Source organism: Marmota flaviventris, chromosome 1, assembly GCF_047511675.1.
Source record: "Marmota flaviventris isolate mMarFla1 chromosome 1, mMarFla1.hap1, whole genome shotgun sequence".
Lineage (NCBI taxonomy): Eukaryota > Metazoa > Chordata > Mammalia > Rodentia > Sciuridae > Marmota > Marmota flaviventris.
Genome location: NC_092498.1, coordinates 197,229,794 through 197,252,100, shown reverse-complemented (window position 1 = coordinate 197,252,100; position 22,307 = coordinate 197,229,794). Strand labels below are relative to the sequence as shown.

The window sequence follows — 22,307 nt, the reverse complement described above, 5'->3', positions numbered from 1 at the left end:
GAGCATCAAGAAAGGCTTTGAAGAAATATGGTACCTGAGAAGTCCACTTAAAAGGCAAGAGGACATACAGAGGAGAACTTGAACTGGAAGGTATATAAGTGTAAGCAAAAGCCAAGTAGGTAGATGTCCACTGATCTAAATTTAAAGTGATATATGCTTCAAAGGAATAGTTGCAGATTTGGTCCAGACCTCATCCCTAATACCTCACTGAGGGATGAACAGGGTCTAAAGAGACTATAAAAAAAATACATCATCTCCCAAATTGTGTGAATAGTAGAGAACGTCACAGAGGTTTGGGATACCGGATCCTTATTCCAGTGGGCAATTCCAGCAAAAATCCAAGCTTGTGGTTCAACTGACCCCTAAGTTCCATGTACCTTCTATTTTGCCACATGATGATTACCTCATCTCCTTTACCCTGGCCAGGGTTTGCATATATGTAGATTATATGTAGATTAGCTGGATTTGGCTCTTTGCATCCCTTAACTTCAAGTTCTCTTTTGTTTTATCATCTCCATGCCTTCCTCAATCATTATTTTATAGATGAACTTTGTTGGGAGAGAGCAGGACCCAGAACTCTCATTTGACTCTTCAAGTCTTGGGGGAAATGTTGTTCTGGAAATTCACTGTACCTTTGCATTTGCTAAAATTTCCATTCTCCTTATCCACCCCACCCCCACCCCTGCCCCAGGTGCTCAACCTCTTCATTGCTTTATTGCTCAATTCCTTCAGCAATGAAGAGAGATATGGAATCTCAGAAGGAGAGGCCAGGAAAACCAAAGTGCAGTTAGCCCTGGATCGGTTCCGCCGTGCTTTTTCTTTTGTGATTCACACCCTTGAACATTTCTGTTGCAAGCGATGCAAGAGGCATAACTTACCAAAGCTAAAAGAGATGACAGCAGACTCTGATGCAGAGAGCAAGGACATTATTCCTCTGGCTGCAGATATGAAAAGGGGGTCAGAAGCCCAGGAGGAATTTGGTGTACTAAACTCTGCACAAAAGACTTTCAGCCTTGGGTATGATAGGAGTTGGCTGGCCCCACTTGCAGAGGAAGAGAATGATGTTGAATATTCTGATAAAGATGATGCATCATCCATCACGCACTCGGAGGCTGAAAGACAGGTATGACTGAATTTTTACAAAGCTAGAATTACCACGAAACTCTTGTTGTGGTAACTGTTCTGAGCACCATGAAGGAATAATAAGAGTATAAAATGTAGTGCTGCTCTTTTGGACCCCTGTGCACATCCTAGGGCAGATTTCAGTCAGAGTCCTCCCCAGGTGGCACGACAGGAGGTGTCAGAAGAGTTCAGAGGGGAGCGATATCAGAATGGGCTGGAACAACAGCAAGAAAGTGCCTTTGGTTAAACCTGGTAAGAATGTAGCACTAGTATTGCCCCAAAAGTGAGGGAAGAAAGGGTGGAAAGTGAAGTAAATAATAATGATAAAAGAGACAGTTATGGGACCAAACATGGTCTTCCAAGGGACCAGGCTTGTACAGAAGTAGTGGGAAATGAGGGCTTTTGGTGGGCCTTGGTCTATTCAGCTGCTGTAACAAAGTGTCACAGACTAGGGGGCTTCTAAACAACAGACATTGATTTCTCACAGTTCTGGAGGCTGGGAAATCCAACTTTGAGGGGCCAGGAGATTCAGGTCTGGTGAGGGTCAGTGTCCTGATTCATAAATGGCACCTTCTTACTGTGCCCTCTCATTGGTGACCCATAGGCACCAGGGTGCAAACAAGCTCCTGTGGACCTTTTAAAAATAAGGGCACTAATCCCAGATTCCATAACTTGGCTATTCACAATAGCCAAGATAAACATGGCTATAAAGGTATCTCAACAGTATGATGACTTTGATTCCTTCAAATATATACTGAGGAATGGTGTAGCTGAATCATATGGTAGTTCCACTTTTAGAATTTTTGGGGAACTTCAATAATTATTTCCATAGCATCTCCATTAATTTACATCTCACCAACAAAATAGAAGATTTCCCCCCCTGTATCCTCTTCTAACATTTGTTATTTGTAACCTTGATGAGTACCATTCTGCTTGGGATGAGATGAAATCTCAATGTAGTTTTTTTTAATATAGCTTTATTTATTTATTTTTATTGGTGCTGAGAATGGAAATTTCAGCCAGTGCCTCACACATTTGAGGCAACTGCTCTACCACTGAGCTACAGCTTCAGCCCTTAATGTAGTTTTGATTTCATTTCCCTGATGACTAAAGATGTCGAATTTTTTTTCATATAATAATTAGCCCCTTGTACTACTTCTTTTGAGAAGCATCTGTTCACTTCATTTGCCCATTTATTAATTTATTAATTGGATTATTTTGGAGTTTGGGTTTTGTTTGGATTTGAGTTTTGGTACTGGGGATTGAAGCCAGGGGTGCTTAACCACTGAGCCACATCCTCAGCCCTTTTTATTTTTTATTTGGAGACAGGGTTTTGCTAAGTTACTTAGGGCCTCACTAAATTGCTGAGGTTGATTTTGTGCTTGTGATCCTCAAGCCACTGAGATTATAGGCATATGCCACTGCACCCAGCATTTTTTTGAGTTATTTATATTTTGTGGTCATTAATCCTCTGTTGGAAGAGTAGCTGGCAAAGATTTTTCTTGCATTTTTGTATGTTGTCTCTTCACTTTGTTAATTGTTTCCTTTGCGGTGCTGAAGCTTTTTAATTTGGCGTAATCCCATTTATCAATTCTTGCTATAATTTCCTGAGATATAGGAGTTCTATTTTTTATTAATTTATCTTCTTTTTTTCTCTGTGTTCTTTGGATTGCATATCTTTATTGACATCTTTTAAGTTCACTGGTTCTTTCTTCTACTAATTCAAGTGTAGTTTTGGTCCTTCTAATACATTTTTCATTTTAGTTATTGTGCTTTTCAATTCCAAAATTTGTTTGGTTCCTTTTAAAAATTTAATTCATGTTTATTGATATTATGTATTGAATTATAATTGTCATCATGGCATCTTCTATTTCTTTATGGATGACTTATTTTAATTCTTTAAACATATTTTTAATGGCTGTCTTGCGTTCTTTGTTAACTTTTTGCCCTTTTCTATGCAACTTTTGTTACCTGCTTTTTTCCTATGTATGGGTCACATTTTCCTGGTTTTTGCATTTTTAAAATTTTTGCTTAAAATTGGACATTTTAATTAACATGTTATAGCAACTCTATAACAAAGTTTCCCTTCTCTTCTCTGTGCTTTACTTATTTGATGCCTTGGCTAAACTAGTATAGTGAAGGTCATTCCCTTCCCAAACCACAACTCTACACATACACACACACACACACACACACACACACTGCAAAGTTTTTGGCATCACTCCTCAGAGAGAACAACCCAGAATGTACACAGTCAGTCTAAGATGACAATTGTTTTAGCAGGGCTCTCTTTGATGCTCTGCTTCTATGATCTCTGTCAAGTCATCAGCCTCATTTGATATCACATCTGGATTTTAAGCTCAACTGATTTTTGCATAATTACTCTATTATCTTTAATGATGCCATCCGGCATACATTGCTCAACATTGTAATCCACTTAAATGCAAGAAGAGATAGCATTTAAGGACACTCTTTTGAATTTTATTTTACCCCAAAAGATTCTTCTTGGATGTTTTCTCCACAGTTCTCTGTGGTTAATGTGATGACCTAATTTATTGCCTTTAATCAAGAAAAGCTACTAGCCTCTTCATATTTGCTTAGTACAGAATCTCCATTTCTCTATTGTTTTCAAGAATGCCCATAGGCCTGAACTTTCTCTCAAATAAAAGTCATTTTTTGTTTTGTTTTGTTTGTTTGTTTTTTATTGGTGGATTGCTCTGGAGTTCTTTTTTCTTATGGATCCCCTCACACCTTAGGAAAAATCTTGGAGTCACTATTCTAAGTACTTAACAGGGGCAATAGCTTTTCTTCTGGTCAGTTTTCTTTTTTCAGTAGACCTCCAAAGCCTCTGCTGGCCAGGCAAGATGAAGTGAGAATGATCAGGGTCCCAGTATTCTCAGGCTGCTCCTTCAACAGTCAAGTCTCTGTCCTGTGTGTGGGGGGCACTGAACGGAAAAAGGGAGCTCACTTTTTGGCCACACTCACCAGGAATTTAGTAAACTCTTCAACTGAAAGAGGAGATGAGAAGTACTGGTGACCTTAACTCCTGATTAGGTATTGTATCCCTTGATTAGGAGCTGAGGGTCAAGGAACCTTATAATCTTGGCTATACCTGCCTCACTTGGGTTGGGAGTCTGGAAGGAGAAAGTACCTCTTGGCTCCAATGCTGTAGACTTCTGCTGTCCTTACTGAATTTTAGTATGTTTTCTTAAATGAGTGTTTTGTCTTGTGGTGTATGCTCTCAGGACAATTTCCAGAGACTTCAAAAATTCTGAAGTTTTCACCATTTACAATTATTCCCTGGAGAGGAGGTTCACAGAGATCCTCATGTGTCATCGAGGGTGTGAAACTCTATGTATTTTTTTTTTTTTCTTTTTCTTTCTTTCTTCCCCCGATCCCCGGGGCAGGGGACGATACGGGGGATTGAATTCAGGGACATTCAACCATTGAGCTACATCCCAGCCCTATTTTGTATTTTATTTAGAGACAGGGTCTCACTGAGTTGCTTAATGCCCCACTGTTGCTGAGGCTGGCTTTGAATTCTGGATCCTCCTGCCTCAGCCTCCCGAGCTACTGGTATTACAGGTGTGTGCTATGGTACCTGGCTGTATGTTTTTTTCTTAAAAATTAAATGCTAAACTTACTAATTTTAATGGTTATCTTAATTTATTACATTGCTTTCATATTTTCTCAAGTACATTCGCCTCAGTTTTTATTTTGGGGGAAGGCTATTGATTTTATGTTATATATTTTGGAACATTAGTTTGAAAGTTCATGTTTATTGAAAGAATCTGTCACTCTCTCTTATAGCTGAAGTTCTATGATTGTCTTCCCATCCATCTCTCTTATTACCAACCTGGGATTTTTTTCTAATAGTGACAGTAAGCATATTGCAGATCTGGTCACTGAACCAGTGGGTACTTTTGACCAGGTCTTCTTTCTTAGGTTGTACTTCCTTTTTTCTCTTAGGTGAACAGCTTTCTATTATTGTAACTAGGAGCACTTGACACAGGTTTTTATTGTTGTTGTTGTTATTGTTTTTTTGCCTTCTTCCTTAATTGCAAGAACTTCATCCCAATAGTTTCACCCCACAGTTTTGACCTCAGATAGAGCTCTGTTTCCTTTTCTTACATGAAGCATTTTTAGGTACCAGTACCTGTTGCTACGACTTTATATTTCTGTTTAGTGTCTGCCCTGTAAGTGTGTTTACTCCTTTTTTTGTGTGTAGGTATGTATGTATGTATATTTGAGGACATGCATACATGTGTATACACATTTATATGTGTTATCACAAATGATCAAAGGGTAGATATAGTCTTAAATCATGGTCATATTTGCAGAAACCCTTCAATAGGATGAAATTCTTGCCTAAGCTGTGACTTCATGCATCCTTTTCAGATATACTCCCAGATTATTGAACCAAATTTATTTATATGTAGTTCTGTATTGCTGTAGTTTTCTTTATGCATTTTGCTTCCTGTTTTGCTATGGAAACCCTCTCTGCCCCCAGAAGATAAAAAAATATTATTTTCTAAATTTTTCTTCTCAGTATTTTTGCTCATCTCTTTTTATATCAGACTATCACATAATTATAGATTTTATTTTTACTATATAATGGCAATGAATATCCATACCATTTATAATAACTTATTATTATAAATTAAATAATTTATTAGTTAGCTATTAAATTTAAAGGACACATTTAAAAATATATTAAATCCCCATTTACATTTCACCTCTGAATTTTTGGTGGGTATTTTGATTATGTAACTATTTTGATTAATGTAACTTTGAAGGTAGGTTTCAATTTTCTGTTTTATCTAGTAGGTTTCCCAGAATTATTTCACATTGAGTTCTTCCAGGGGCAGTTCTTTAAAAGAGAGTAATATCACAGACTATTCTCATGACACTCAAAAAGCTAAGTAGAATTCAAACTTTTTTTTTTTAATCTCAATCAAAATGTCCAGAAAAAAATATTAATTTTACTCTGGGCTCCTCTGTGACAGGCCTATGACCTTCACCAGGAGAAGCCTGCCATCCCAGGAGATCAAAGTGTGGAAATTGAAGTGTTTCCTGAGGAAGAGGTTTATTTGGCCGTGCAAAATCCCAGAAAGGTAATTTTCTTTGGGAATTGTCAGAAGGAACATGTGACTCATCCACACACCTCCACAAGAGCCATTATGGAAAAATATCTAATGCAGAAAGAATCGCCAGAATTGAGTTTTAAGTAGAACATTTTTCAACTTTGCTACTATGACATTTAGGGCAGGACAATTCTTTATCATGAGATTTTTCTGTAAACTGTAGGATGTTTAGCAGGATCCTTGACTTCTATTCACTAGATGCCCCAGTAACATCCCCCACCTCTGTTTGGATGATTAAAAATGTCTGCAGACATTGTCAAAATGTCTCTTACAGGGCAACATGAACAAGAACCACTGGTCTGGGTCTACTGTTTCACAAATCGAGACAGATTAAAGTTAGAGTCTCAGCAGAATGGTCTTCTCATTACCTAGTTCCTAACTGGGATTAGGCAACCTTCAGGGAAGACATTTTCCTCCCTACAAAAAGACTCTTCCCGAGTCATCATATGCCTTGCTGTTCCTCAGCCATGGAGAGAAGTTAGTGAATTCTCTCCTGAAGTCAGGCTGATCAGAGCACTTAGGAAAGGACCTAACTCGACACCTTTCAGATCTAAAAGCCCTCACCTCATTGGTTTCTTCCCTAGCAAATCAATAATGAAGAATTAGATACTACCCTGGGGAAACAGGGTCTTGATAAATGACTCCCCCTTTCCTTTTTCTGATGCGCAGAAGTCTGATGCCATCAGTATCCCATCAGAATGTAGCACTATAGATCTGCAGGAAGCCTTTGGATATTTGTATAGAATTGTTCCCCAACAAAAGCAACCAGAGAGATGTTTGCCTAAAGGTAAGTGGCCATATTCTTCATACAGTTCAAAAAGTCTTTGAATGGTATTTCTGGTCTTTGTAGCTCTGTGGTTTTGGTAGTTGTCTTCCTTTTTCGTAGGGACAAAAGGAAAGACAAGGCATCCAGAGATTCTTGAGGCTATTATGGGGTCCATGCAGAGGGGATTTTAGGAAATTCTTGATTTAGTTGGGCTCCACTCACACAGCCCAACAAGAAGGACAAACACTCTAGAAAACTTCCCTAGAATGTCCACTGGTCAACACGTCTACCACATTATATAGTCCCTGGACATCCATTATCAGAATATATTTGAGGTTGAAAACCAAGAGAAGAACTTGGCTATTTTGGTTATTACCTTCATCTCAGGATCCAGACTTCCTAAACTCAAATTCTAGCCCCTCCCCTTACTAGCCACATGACTTGTTCAATGTAGTTAACCTGTCTATGCCTCATTCATAAAATGGAGATAACAATGGCACCGACTGCCAAGGATTGTTGTATGAAATGAGTCGATGTAATTATATATTTGTATATCTAGTACGAGAAATAGAATATGGCCCAGATAATGGATCTGACAAGTATGGATCAATCAATAAACAAGTGATAACAAATTGATAAATGAATCTAAAAATTAAAAATTTCTCCATCCATTTGGGATTAAACTGGGTCTAGAAGGAACACCAAGAAGGGGTTTCTGATTTCTCTTCTGCATTGTTTGACAGCCCCCAAACTTCACAGGGGCCAGGCTGGGGATTTTCAAGAGACTATAGTTCTCTCAATTTTCATTTGGCCTGGTCATTGAAGAAGGTGCCGGATGGCAACAGTGGAGATGGAGAAGAAAGGCAGATGCTAGAAGGACAGAGGAGTGGGATAAAAGATGGGAAGAAATAAGTCTTTTAGGAAAATTAACTTACTGATGTTCTGAAAGATAGGGGGAGGAAACGGGCAGAGTAGGGAGACCTCATAGTGGCTTGGGAAGATGATGAGGAAATGAGTGGAATGTTGGAGTCACCATGAAGTTAGGATCATCAGAACTGGGAGAAGAAGAAAGAGAGACTAGGAGAGAAGCACAGTGTGATCCATGCTAAAGGTTTATGTGTGTTGGGACAAATGTTCAGCTCTTTGTAGACATCTTGATAATTGATCCAGTTCTTTCACGTATGGCTTGGGTGGGTTCACAAAGCCTTTGGCTATCCTTACCTCATTTCTTTGGACACAATCTGTACATGAGTGCCAAATATATTATTTCATAATAAACAACCCACAAAGCCTCAGAAGCACACAATAATAAACATGTACCTGCACGATTCGGTTGATCTAGACTGGGTATCTGTGCAATGTTGTATGGCTTTCCATGTGAATCGTGATGTTGTCTGGAAATCTGCTAATCTAGCTTTAGCTCAACTGGGTCATGGCCCTCTACTCCACACGTCTATCATCCTCCTTCCAGAACCAATGGGTTAGCCTGAACATGCCTTCCTTATGGTGCAAGAAGGAAAGTGGAAACATACCCAGCCCAGGCTCAGCACTGGCACACCGTGAAGTGCACTCCATGCTCTTGGCCATGGCTGAGTCCACTCAGGGGATTGGAAAGAGACTCTGTCTGCCTTGTCAGGCCACAAGGCAAGAGATGCCAATAGAGGGAGGAGTGACTATTCGGAGCTGTTAATGCAATTTACTAGAGCTCCTAATGCTAGTGCTTCTTCTGATCCCTTTCAGGTCTGCATTGCTTCTTTCCCTGCTGTAGGAAGGACAGGAGAAGGTCTCCCTGGGTCATTTGGTGGAACCTGCGGAAAACCTGCTACCAAATAGTGAAACACAGCTGGTTTGAGAGCTTTATTATCTTTGTGATTCTGCTGAGCAGTGGGACGCTGGTAAATTATCATGGTCTCGTGTTGACATTGCATTTCAGGGCAGCTGGGAGAGCTGCACTGACGGGACCCTTTCTGAGTCTGTAAAAGTGGGTAGACCAGGCAGAGAGGGAATCTTCACTGATGTACTTTTTAGAGTTTATCCTACGCCTGGGAAATCCTCAAGCCAAAAATGCTTTTATCTGCGGGGGGAAAAATGAACCCAAACCAGCACCTTAACATGAGTCCAGACCTGTCTATTTACTCCCAACCACCACCACCTTTTTTGGAGAATTTCTGCTTCTGTTGTATCTACACATTTCCTACTCCAGATAGCAATTCTCCCATCCTCTCTTTTCCTGAGGATCATAGTTCTGCTTTCTAAAAGGAGGGGACCAGGAGACACTGTTTTATGTTTATGATCCTTCTAGACCAAGCGTGGTAAGAATCCCTGTGTGGCTTGAAATAACACTAACTCCACTTGCCTCCAAAGACATAGAGTCATCATTTCCTTTTCCTCCTCTCTTCACACCTTCTGGTCCTTCTTGTACCCTCTCCAGCTCCTCCCTGGGAATCTCTCTTATCACTTACCCCCCACCTCCTTCTTCCTCTCTCATTCCTTCCCCTTCTATCTTGTGTCTTCCCTTTAAATGGCCACCATAGGGAACTTTTACAATTTGCTAGGCTAAGTGAACAAAGTTCTGGGTCCCCCTTCTTGATTTAGAGTGACAGATCATTTCACATTATCTAGCAATTAGAAAAGAAAAGGAAATATCTTGTTCCCGCATCCCATGCCTTCTAGCTAATGCTTTATATCCATGCGATCTCTACGTGAAAAGAAATGAGAATATACCAAAGCTCATCAGGGACTGTGACCAACATATATCCCCATTTAACTACTTACTGCAATGTAAATTCATTTTAGACAAAAACAAACAAACAAAAACACCCAAATGTTTCTAGAACCACCCATTGAACTCCCTTGATTGATTTATATTGCTCGTCCATGGTCTAGGATTATCTGTAGTCTGTTGGTGATTACATGTCCATTGGCGATCTACACTTATTCCAATGTTGGGGTTTCTTTGGTTTTATTCTACAAATAGTACTTGGGATATTCAGTGGCAGCTGGGAGAGCTGCACTGATGGGACCCTTCCTGAGTCTGTAAATGTGGGTAGACTAGGCAGAGGGAAATCCTCAAGCCAAAAATGCTTGTCAGAAGGCCCTAGAGACACACTTATATGGGCATTGTGGAGAGACATTGTATAATCAGAGACCTAGCAGAGATACACAATCCCAGTTCTCATCTGCCTTCAGGAGGCAATGCAGGCATCTGGGCAGAGCAATACTGAATATACAAAGCAGAGAGTGCCAGGAGATAGACCCAGCCCATTTCATTGTAATATTTGTAAAAAAAAATTGAAATATGAAGAACTTAATCTATTGCCAATGCATGTGGTGTATGAGCCAGCAGCATCAGCATCACCTGGAAGCTTAGAAATGCTGTCTTGGCCCTCTTTTAACCTCCTGAATCAGAACTTACCTTGTAAGGAGTTCTCCAGGTGATCTGGGCTTGTTAAAATCTGAAAAGTTCTGGTTTGGGCATCTATAAAATAATGAGAGCCTCCTGGATCATGAAATGGGCTAGTTATAACTGAGCTGTGCTAATTCAGACTTGCTTACCAGTTTGATGCTAAGCTTCCAAAATGAGAGAGAAAATGAACCTATACCACTAATCAGATTTGTCTGTCCTCAAGAGGCAAGCAGACAAATCCCTGACCTTCAGAAGCTTGGAGAGCAGTAAGGAAGATAGATGGCTCCATTATAGGCCAGATCATAAGCAGTGGGTGAAGTGGGACAGGTAGGGATTGGTACCTACCCCAGGCTTGTAAGAATAGGACAGTTTCCTGTAGGAAATGACAGCTAAGCTCAGATCTCAAGGCTGAGATGGGGTTGGCAGGGCAAGGAAGAGATGGAAGGTTTCTCTAGTCAAAAACCCTTTTGGTAGCAGGAAGAGAGGCTGTTTTACCCTTTCGCATTCTTTTTTTCCCCGGTGCTATAGGCTTGCCTTCATGCCCTATAGCAGGATTAAGTTCTCACCTGCCTGAGCATTTTTCTGTGTCTTGGGCAGGTTTAATACTAGGCTCCCTTCTCTCCTTTCTTTCATTCTCACTATGTGTAGGCCAAAAGGACAGGTGATATCCTAATTATATCAGAATCACACACATACTTCAGGTGAGGGAAATGTTTGGATGTAGCATGAAAACAGGGTCTCTCTGAAAACCAATATGTCTCTTTTTCATGATCACACTTAGTGAATGTTTAATATTTGAAGTGATTTATATTGGGAATTCAAGTCCAGAGCTGCTCAAATTTAGTGTGTCATGGCACATATAGAAAATGGTATAATTTGCAGGGAAAATTGGGTAAATGGATAAGGCTGCTTGTTGGAGGAAATGACAGACTTCAGACCTGGGTCTCAAGTGTGGGCTTAGAGCATTTGGACTCAATGCCATCAGCAATGGAGAGACACTGCATAAAGCCACTGAGAGGACTAAGAAGATGAAAGAGATGGTCTGTGCCATCGGGTGTTTCTGGAAAAGTTGAAAAGATACACTTGGCAAGCCCTGAAAAGATTAAGAAGTCTAGGAAATGGTGTGGTGATCCACTAGGAAGATGTTTTCTATTCTGGGGACTAGTGAAGAGAGACCATGGGACCCAGAGGGCAACAGAAGTATAGAAATGGCATTTTCCATTTTCATGTACTCAGGGATTTGATTTCGTTGGGGAAAAAAAAATCAACCTTAATTTCTTTTGGGCAAAACTGCATCACCAGGAGATGTGCTCGCTTTTATTCACAATAGCAAGAAAAACAAAAAGTAAGCAAGGAGTGTTTTGCAAATATTCAGCTTGGCCCATGGCTGGATGTGCTTTATTATTTCAGGTATTTGAAGATGTTCACCTTGACAAGCGGCCACACGTCCAAGAAATACTAAATTATACTGACCATGTTTTCACATATATTTTCATCTTTGAGATGGGTCTGAAATGGGTGGCCTTTGGATTTGGGAAGTATTTCACCAGTGCCTGGTGCTGGCTCGATTTCATCATTGTGATTGTAAGTTTCCTATGTCTGTGACCGATGCAGGTGGAGGTGGGTTGGGGAAGGGGACTATTGAGGATTTGGTTTTCCTGTGTGCCTCTCCAAATTATTTTCTTGTTATCATTGCCTCCTCATAGTACTTGTAACTCAATGTTTTTTGTCCAGTGTAATTTCAGCCTTCCTTGTGCCCCACCTCTCATCCATGATACTTTCTATGCTCACCTTCCTAACCTTTAATGCCACTGGCTATTTCTTTATTTTTTAAAAAATTTGTTACATATGACAGCAGAATGAATTACAATTAATATTACAGCACAATTTTTTCATATACAGCACAATTTTTCATATCTCTGGTTGTACACAAAGCAGAGTTACACCATTCGTGTCTTTATACATGTACTTAGGGTAATGATGTCCATCTCATTCCACTGTATTTCCTACCCCCATGGCCCCTCCCTCCACCTCCCTCCCCTTTATCTCTTTGCCCAATCTAGAGTCCATCTAATCCTCCCATCCCCCCTCTTATGAATCAGCATCCTTATATCAGAGAAAACATTCAGCATTTGGTTTTGGGGATTGACAAACTTCAGTTAGCATTATGTTCTCCAACTCCAACCATTTACCTGTAAATGCCATGATTTGATTCTCTTTTAATGCTGAGTAATATGCCATTGTGTATAGCATGTAGATAAAAGATAAAACTATTGGAAGACATCCCACTGAAGAATGCAGTAGATTGGGAAACACTGGGTATTCTCATGGGTCTCATCAATGTTTCCAAATTTGATGGAACAGAGATAGGGGTAAGGTTCCAGGTGAAAGGTGACGAGTGTCCCTGTTGAAACACCTCTTCCCAGCAAGGAGGACAGTAATTTGGTAAAGCCAGATGAACAGCTAAGCTCTACCATCCTTCTCCCTCTGACTAGGGGCAAAGTAGGGGTACTTGGAGAGGTGCCTAATACTCCTTCAATAAGCAATGCTATTTCAAGCAAGAAGTCCATTAAAAAAAAATTACACATAGAAACATTTGAAGTTGATGACAAATTTTAAAATCTTATCATTCTGTCATATTCACTAATTTCTCTTAATTTGAAAAGTTGCTACTACTACAGTGTAGTTGGCAGGATGTGTGCAGAATGTTTTGGGTTAATAGCAAACTTTGACATTGGCTTAGTCAGGGGCATCGTAATTCCCTGGCCAGCTGAGCAACTCCTTATTCTAGATGAACCTCGGAAGACTTTTCATGACTAATAAGAATGACTGAAGATCTGCAAGGAGTCACCCTCAGCTTAAGTTCAGCAGATTGCTAAGTTTTCATTTTGTGTTCTTACCAGAACTTTCCAACCCTCAGTCCTATGCCATAAGGGAAAAGTATTGGGGAGAGAAAAATGCTTTTTATTTCACAAAAAGGGGCTATTTGAGAAAGAAAAAAAATTAGTAAACAAATTAGTTTTTCTTTAAACTTTTTATTTTTGATCTTAAACTTACTTAAAAGGTGCAAGAAATAGTATTAAGAACTCCTCCTACTCTTTCCCCAGCTTGACAAGTTAGCAATATTGTCGCTCCTCTGTTTGCTACTCTCTTTCATTCTCTCTCTCCATTTTTTCTCTAAAATGCTTAAGATTGAGTTGCAAGCATCATGTCTCTTTACCTCGAAACCTGTCAACATGTGTTTCCTAACGAGGACATTGTCTGGCGTAATCACAATACAATGCTCAAAGTTAGAAAATTCAGCATTGACCCCTAACTAAAACCCACGTCTGTTTTCCAGTTTTGTCAGTTGTCAAAACAAGATTCTTTATGATGAGTTCTTTCTACCCGTCCACCCTCTACCCCTGCCCCAATTCCATACTATGATATCATTGTCACGTCTCTTTGGTTTCCTATGATTCACAACAATTTCTCAACTTTTTTTTCATCTTTCATTGGACAAACAATGTAAATGCATTATTCCAGCTTTTGTGGACTGTAGCTTTGCCAGACAAGGAGAAAAATGGACTCTCCATCTGCACCTTCCCTTCCAGAACAGTCTGACAATAACAATTGTGCTCAGCCTCTCAGAAAGGGGGTTCTTTTTTAAAAAAAATATATTTTTAAATTTGTTCTAATTAGTTATACATGACAGCAGACCGCGTTTTGACACACCATACATAGATGGAGTATGACTTCTCATTCATCTGGTTGTACATGATGTAGAGTTACACAGGTCATGTCATTATATATGCACATAAGATAATAATGTCCAATTCATTCTATTATCATTCCAATCCCCATTTCCCCTCCCTCCCTTCACTCCCCTCTGTCTAATTCCCTCTCTTCTCCCTCTATTGTGAATTAGGATCTGCGTATCAGAGAAAACATTCAGCCTTTGATTCTTTGGGATTGATTTAATTAAGACAGGGGCTTTTGAGCCTGTGCTGAACCCCGGGCAAGAGTTAGGAGCACTCACAAGTCAGGTTCTCCTCCCACCAGGTCTCCGTGGTCAGTCTCTTCACCGTAAATACGTGGAAGCCCCTTCGGACTCTGCGAGCACTGAGACCTCTTCGAGCGCTGTCTCAGTTTGAAGGAATGAAGGTACATTCTCCAGGTGGATGGGTGGAAATTTAGCTAACAGAGATATGGAGAGAAGCCCACAACTCTTTTGCAACTTGGGCTTTTCTTTGTGTTGCTAAGATTTTCTTGGGATTCTTCCCACCCAGTCCAGTGCTTACAGTCTAAATGGTGGAGAAAAGTCTGGGATACTCCCAAGAGGTCTTCTGTGACAGTTGAGGTGGCTTCCCTTCAGGATCCTAGGGCAGCTGTCTTCTAAGTTTCTAAGCTCATTCTCAAATTCTTCTCAGTGGAAACAGGAGCCAGGAGTAGAGCCTGACATACAGAGCTTCAAAAGAACCAGCCACGCCCATCAGGCCCATCCTGAGGTGATCAAGTGATGGGTGAGGCCTACACATTTGTTTATATTCTTCTTTTGTTTTATTTTCCTTAAGGTGGTGGTCAATGCTCTCATAGGGGCCATTCCTGCCATTCTCAACGTTTTGCTTGTTTGCCTGATTTTCTGGCTCATATTTTGTATCCTGGGAGTAAACTTCTTTTCCGGACATTTTGGAAGATGCATTCGTGGAAAAGATAAAAGCAAATATCTTCCTAATGTTGAAAACCGAAGTCAGTGTAATGAGTGTAATGAGACTTGGGTCAACCTGGATGTCAACTTTGACAATGTGGGGATCGCTTACCTTGCTCTGTTGCAAGTGGTAAGTGCTGTTGGTGGATTTTGCACCCGGAGAAAACTTGTAAGAACTGTAAATCATTTTTTTTTATAAAAACCTAGGGACTCCATTTAAAATGATAGAATCAGCTGTGTCTGTTGATGGCAAGTCTGCAGTTGTATCCATGTTTCTTTGCTTCTGTTGCAGGCAACATATAAAGGCTGGCTGGACATCATGGAAGCAGCTGTTGATTCCAGAGGGGTGAGTTCCTGTTCCCCTATGTTCTAGAATGTCAGGGTCAAATGATGGATAGTCCAAAACTTCCTGCCTTAGACTTTCCACAGCCAGAGAGCTCTCTGCCTTGTTTTCCTTGGGACCAGATTACGAAATACCAGTCTGATAAAACGGTATTCTAATCATGTCCAATTTGTATCTGAAATCCCAGTATTCTCTAAAGTCCAGTCTTCCTTCTCCATGGTGAATAAGGGAAGACTGTTCATGTGAAGATGGAGCCAGAAGCAATATAATCATGGGATGTCTTGATTTTTCTCTAATCTCTTCAACAAATGAATGGAGAAGAAGAAACCAAATGTCAAAGACAACCTGACCGTCTTAGACTGTGAGAAAACTTTAAGATTGGGCTACATCTGAGTAAGAGAGGGCCTCCCAAGACTCCAGGTTCCCTGCAGACTAGAGGGGATTCTGGTGATTGCCGATTGTTGGATTCCAGTTTAAAAAAAAAAAAATAGTTGCCCAAAGCCACAGAGTAAGCAAATGGTTGAATCGAGAATGAAATCAATGGGGGAGGTGTGTATTTTTTTTTTTTTCTTATCAGGCACATGTGTGTGCGTTGTTCTGTTTGGGGGTCTGCAGGGTGGATGCCTGACACATGGTAAGTGTTTAAATGTGTAAGAGGGCAGTGGCAGTGGAGATGGTATGAGTACTATAACAGACACGTTAAGGAATGCAAATTTGTCTTTATGGTCATTCTAGTTCTCATTATAAATTCACAGACTGTCATTATGAGTTCATAGATAGATAATGCATAGCAACAAATCTGAATTTGCTTTATTCTGAGTATGTTAATAAAATCCAGTTTCTGGAAAGGAAAAGCTAGTAGTAGAAACTTAAGTGTTTATAATAATTATACAATTATATTATACATATATACAATTTATACTATAGCATTTATGTTATATAAATATATATTATATATACAATATAATATTATAGTTATACTATGTAATAAAGGGCACATTCTAAAATATTGATGTATTCATTTCTTTTTTCCTTTCGAATACATGAATTTAACCTTAGTTTGTGTTGGGCATTCATTTGCCTTGAGGTGGAAGTGTGGGGTATGAAGGAAAGCTTCTGCAGATGTATGGCAGAAGAGGTGTGTGGCTTACCAGGATGAATGCTGGAGGTGGGGTGGAAATGTGTGGAAGAGTGCCTATTGTGGTTCTGGTCTTAGTGTGCACTACCTGTTGTATACTGATTGCTGCATTTTGACCCTTGTCTGCAAAATCACAAGGCATCCTACTGGTATTAAATATTGCAGTTTCAACTGGTAAATACCTGGGCCATTTTCCCCTATCAATTCTTCATGGTCTCACACAGACTCTCAGATTAAATAGTAATGACATGGAAAACAGTATTGAGGTTCCTCCAAAAAATAGAAATAAAACTTATATATGACTCCTTCTCATGGTCCCTGGCCTAAAAGACAACTCCTATCCTTTGCTACAAGGTCTACCATGGCAGGTCCATGACTATCAACTCCATATCTAAGCCACATGGGAACTGAGGAATTCAAGAAACCTCTCTCTACCTGATTATGCTTCCCCAGGCCCTTAGGTCAGCCTGCCTACCCAATATATCCCAGGTCTTCAAGAAGTAGTTTCCTCTCAGAAAAATACAGATTAAAGCAAGAACATCTTCTTTGCCTTCCACATTCCACTCAATTTATTGGACCCCATCTTCCCTCTCCAGACCAAAGAGAAAGAATCAGGACATACATCTTGAAGCTCTGATTATGTTTCTTCCCCGCCCCCCCCCCCCCCCTCAATTTCCTCCTCTTGTCTAAACCACCCTCACATAAAACTTGACTACTCTAAGACCTTGATATGGCCAAAGAGGGACATGAAGGAATGTAGATATTCTTATTTCTCAAGGCAATAACAACTTGCAAGCCTACTAGCCCATTGCGTTATCTTATTTTAAATGTCAGATGCTGAACCTTAATTCTTTCTTCCCATTATATTATTTCTGTCCTAATGCCTGTTCTTTGTTGAAATAAATGAAAGCCTCAAGCCAACTGGGACAAAGGCCAAGTCTTTAAGGCATAAGAGAAAAGTATTTCTAATAACTGTCTCCATTACCTGAGGCTATATGAGGGGTGTTGAATAACAAATATAAATATACTTCAGTGGCAATGGAGCTCTCAACAGTGCTAGCTATATCTTTGAATATGATCAGGAAGAAGAAAGAGAAATCTCATCATCCATCTAACATGCATGCATGAATCCAATGGCAACATGTGCAAACTATTCACCCAACAAGGGATCAATATCCAAAACATGTAAGGAACTAATCCAACTTAAAATGGCCAAATGACTTGAATAGACATTTCTCAAAAGAGGATATACAAATAGCCAACAAGTATATGGAAAAAAATGCTCAACATTACCAATCATCAGAGGAATGCAGATCAAAAATCACAATGAGGTATCATCTCAATCCAGTTAGAGTAGCTATTGTCAAGACCAAAAAACTTAACAAATGCTGCTAAGGATGCAAAGAAAGGAGAGCCTTCTTACAACAATGATGGGGATGTAAAATAGTAATGACATGGAAAACAGTATTGAGGTTCCTCAAAAAAATAGAAATAAAACTTACATATGACTCAGCGACCTCACCAGTGGGTATATTTTCAAAGGGATTGAAATGAGCATGTTAAAGAGGCAGGTTCACTCCTGTTTATTGTAGCACTATTCAAAATAGCCAAGATATGGAACCAACCTAGGTGTCCACCAATAGATGAATGGATTGAGAAGGCATGGTATGTATACACAATGGAATATTACCCACCACATGAGTGAATAAAATCGTGTCACTTGCAATATTGATGAAACTGGCGGTGTTATCTTAAATGAAATGGCAGGCACCAAAAGCCAAGTATTGCATATTCTCACTTATATCTGGAAGCTAAAATGTTGATCTGACAGAAGTAGAGAGTAAATAATGGTTACCAGATTCTGAGAAGGCCCATACGGCTGGAGGAGAGAGGGTGATAAATGGCTACAGGAATACAGTTATATAGGAAGAATAACTCATGTTCTATAGCCTGGTTGCATGACTGAGGTTGACAGCAAATAATTGAATATTTTAAAATAGCCAGAAGAGAGGATTTTGAATGTTCTCAACACAAAGAAATGATAAATGTCTGAGGTTATAGATATGTCAATTACCCTGATCAGATCATTGCATATTATATATGTGTATTGAAATTATTGTGTCAATTTAAAATATGTATTTCTATAATATTAAATATTTCTTTATATATAATATATATTATGTAATATATATTATATATATTATTTTTTAAAGTAATGTGAGACACTTGGATGAAAAGAATCTCAGATGCTTTTGGCTACTTCTTGAACTGGAAGAGCTGTAGCCAATTTTTGTCCCTTCTAGAGCTTGATTGTTCATTCATTCATTTATGTATTCATTCCATGTGTATGAGAACCTACATATTACGAGGTGTGCTAGGCACTAGGAATTCAGGAGTGAAGGAATGGAACCACACACAGAACCATGAGAAAGGCAGTGGTCTCTGTATGACAGATGCAGTAGCTCAATAAAGTTGGGCAGTTTAGTCATTTCTGCCTACAGTGTATGTGCCCCTTCTCTGGTGGTCTTTCCTCCAGTTTGGTTCCCTCTAAATACAAATATATATATAGACACTCAGGGAGAATTTCTTTAAAAAAATAACTTAAAAAGTATATTTTTTATTTCAATAAATCTAAGTAGGTTAAATTCCCACATAAAAGAATTCTTGGTTGGTTCATAAAGTAAATGTAAACACATAAAAAAACATAATTCAGAGAAGTTAAATGTAAACAAATTGGTAAATATACACTAGGCAAATGTAAACCAAAAGAAAATTTGTGATCTTCATATAAAATGATATTTAGATACCGTATCTTAGAATTGTATCAGCATACAAAGCACAATGAGAATATATAGACCACACGGCAGAAGTTCATTTCAAGCCAAAATATAGGAGATAAAAATAAAAAGAAATTCAACTACTGGTGGAAAACTTGAAATATATTGTAAATGTTAAAAATGAGGAAGAAGAGCTGGAGTTGTGGCTCAGTAGTAGAGTGCTTGCCTAGCATGTGTGAGGCACAGGGCTCAATCCTTAGCACCACATAGAAGTAAATAAAGGTCCATTAACAACTAAAAAAAATATTTTAAAAAAGGAGGAATATCTTTGAATTTCTTTCTTTCTTTTTTTCTATGGTGCTGGGGATTGAACCCAGGGCCTTGTGCATGCAAGGAAAGCACTCTACCAACTGAGCTAAATCCCCAGCCCAAAATCTTTTGACTTTTGAATTCATTCAAGTCTCTGCTGAAGACTGAAGCTTTAATTCATTTCTTCATATCCAGGTTCTATTCTCTTCTGTCTTACACTGGTGCCCTGAGAAGCTGAACTCTTTTTTAAAAAAAACATATATTTTGTATTAGTTCATTTTGACATAATTATATAAGCATGGAATATAATTTGCAATGCCCAGGAGGCTTTCAAAAGACAAATGGGATCATTCCACACCTCTCTCACAATCCTCTAATGATTCTCCATTGCTCAGAAGAAAAGCCTGAGCCTCCCCCACCCCATATTCCTACCATGTGCACCATTCAAGCTAAGCAAGGGAAAGCAAAGTACCAGGGCCATCGGGAGGAGGTTAAGTGTGTGATGTTGCTGGTAAAAAGAAAAAAAAAATGCTTTGGTCTTGTAAGTAAAACAGCTAGGATGGTTTAATTTCTCTTAAATAATTGTTTTTTCTCTCCTTAAAAAAATCCCTAACAGGAAGAAAAACAGCCAGCATTTGAGGCAAAACCACTCATGTACCTTTACTTTGTTGTTTTTATCATCTTTGGGTCATTCTTCACTCTGAATCTCTTTATTGGTGTTATTATTGACAACTTCAACCAACAGCAGAAAAAGATAAGTATGCGGGTTATCCTGGCTTGGTAAATTCCATCTCAGTTCTGCCAACAGCTTTTCTTTTTCTTTCTTTTTAATTTTTAAAAATTCATTCTAATTAGTTATACATGACAGCAGAATGCATTTCGTTGTACACAAATGGAGCACAACTTTTCATTTCTCTGGTTGTACACAATGTAGAGTCGCACCGTTTGTGCAATCATACATGCACTTAGCGTAATGACGTCCGACCTAGATGCCCTTCAATAGATGAATGGATAAAGAAACTGTGGTGTATATACATAATGGAATATTACTAAGCATTAAAAAACAATAAAATAATGGCATCTGCCAAGGGCTTTAATGGGACATGATTCTGATGTAGATGGTTGTGCAGAGAAGCCTCTATTATCTGCTTAAGAACAAAAAGCTTGTGCCTGAGAAGATCCTCTAGAATAAGACCAAAAGGGAATGGAAACATCTGGGTGTTATTAAGTCATTATTTTTATGTTTGTCTTATCTTTCAATGGACATTGTTGTTATTGAGATTAAATCTGATAATAATTGAATCTGAATAGAATAGCAATCACTAGGATTAGTATTTATGACCTAGAGTCATATTTTAATAACATTTCAAGTCTTTTTTTTTAAATCCATGATAAAAAGTATGAATTTTCCTCTTTCAGCAAACTTTTGTCCTGGTTCCCAACATCAGTCTCAGCAGATCTATTGAACCTACTTGGAAAGATCACTGAGGAAGAGGAAGAGCTAGAGAGGTCTTTCCCCATGCATTATAATAAACAGATGTTTATTTTTCTGATTCCAAAATCCACAGGAGCTTCATACTAAAAGTAGTAAATTAAGGAACATAAAAATAAAATATATATCACCTGAGAGCAATCACCTAATGGTAACCACTTGAGATAGTGACTCTTAACATTTTAGTATAATTCTCCCCAGTAATTTTCTATAAAAATTATATGTTTATAAGAAATTATAAACATATAATTTCTTTTACTTAGTTGGAATTCCTTATATTTTTAATTTTGTAGTTTATGAGCTCATTAGTTATCATTCCTATGGCATAAAATATTTTTTGCTATAATTTTCAAGGCTGAATTATATTCCATACTATGGATAACAACAATCCTGATCAATGCTCTGTTTTGGGACATTTAGGTCATTATAAACTTCTTGTTCTTTTAAAAGCAATAATAAATATTCCTCTGGATTTTTCATTATTTTCTCAAGATAAGTTCCAAGAATTAGAATATTTAAGGCTTTAAAGGTATCATCAAATTACCTCCCAGAAATGCTGTGGTAGCTAGCCTTCTCTTGCAGGATATGAGAATGAGTGGTTACTCACCATTCTGATGGGTATAATTTATAATCTTCTCTAGATTTATGAGGAAAGGGTTATCTCATTGTTTTATATTTGTGTGTTTGATCATTAGTGAGGTTACACATTTGTTACACATTCAAAGAATCTTCTGGTTTATCTTCTATGTTGAAGATGACATATTTTTCTTATACATTTTTAAATAGTAAGTCCACTTTGTGGCTTGCTTCTCAAATTTTTTGTAAGGACATTTTGACTTATAGATACGTTAATGGAGTCCAACTGCTAAGTTTGTCCTTCCGGGTTCCTTTTCTCACATTTATGAACGAAAGGCATTTCTCGATTCTGAAATCAAGTAGCTAAATATTCACCTGTGGTATTACTACTTTTATTTTTTTAAGCCTTTTTAAAATTTTTTACTGTTGAAATCTTGTCATTCATCCGAAATGTACCTTGGTACCAACTAGCCTTCTTAGCATCTGCTGGGAAAGTTATTTGCTATTGTTACACCAACTGTATTGCTTCTGCTACTCAGGAGTGTGG

General features: G+C 38.7%; 1 protein-coding gene across 1 annotated transcript in view; it reads left to right on the top strand.

The window, feature by feature from the left end:
- Scn11a (sodium voltage-gated channel alpha subunit 11) overlaps positions 1 to 22,307 on the top strand; it is an 86,754-nt gene that overhangs the window by 51,612 nt on the left and 12,835 nt on the right. Inside the window, exons 15-23 of the mRNA XM_027932205.2 lie at positions 692 to 1,123; positions 6,129 to 6,236; positions 6,936 to 7,053; positions 8,773 to 8,927; positions 11,849 to 12,022; positions 14,480 to 14,581; positions 14,992 to 15,255; positions 15,418 to 15,471; positions 20,309 to 20,450. Of these exons, the coding sequence (XP_027788006.2) occupies positions 692 to 1,123; positions 6,129 to 6,236; positions 6,936 to 7,053; positions 8,773 to 8,927; positions 11,849 to 12,022; positions 14,480 to 14,581; positions 14,992 to 15,255; positions 15,418 to 15,471; positions 20,309 to 20,450 (1,549 nt within the window). The remainder of the gene's footprint in view (positions 1 to 691; positions 1,124 to 6,128; positions 6,237 to 6,935; positions 7,054 to 8,772; positions 8,928 to 11,848; positions 12,023 to 14,479; positions 14,582 to 14,991; positions 15,256 to 15,417; positions 15,472 to 20,308; positions 20,451 to 22,307) is intronic.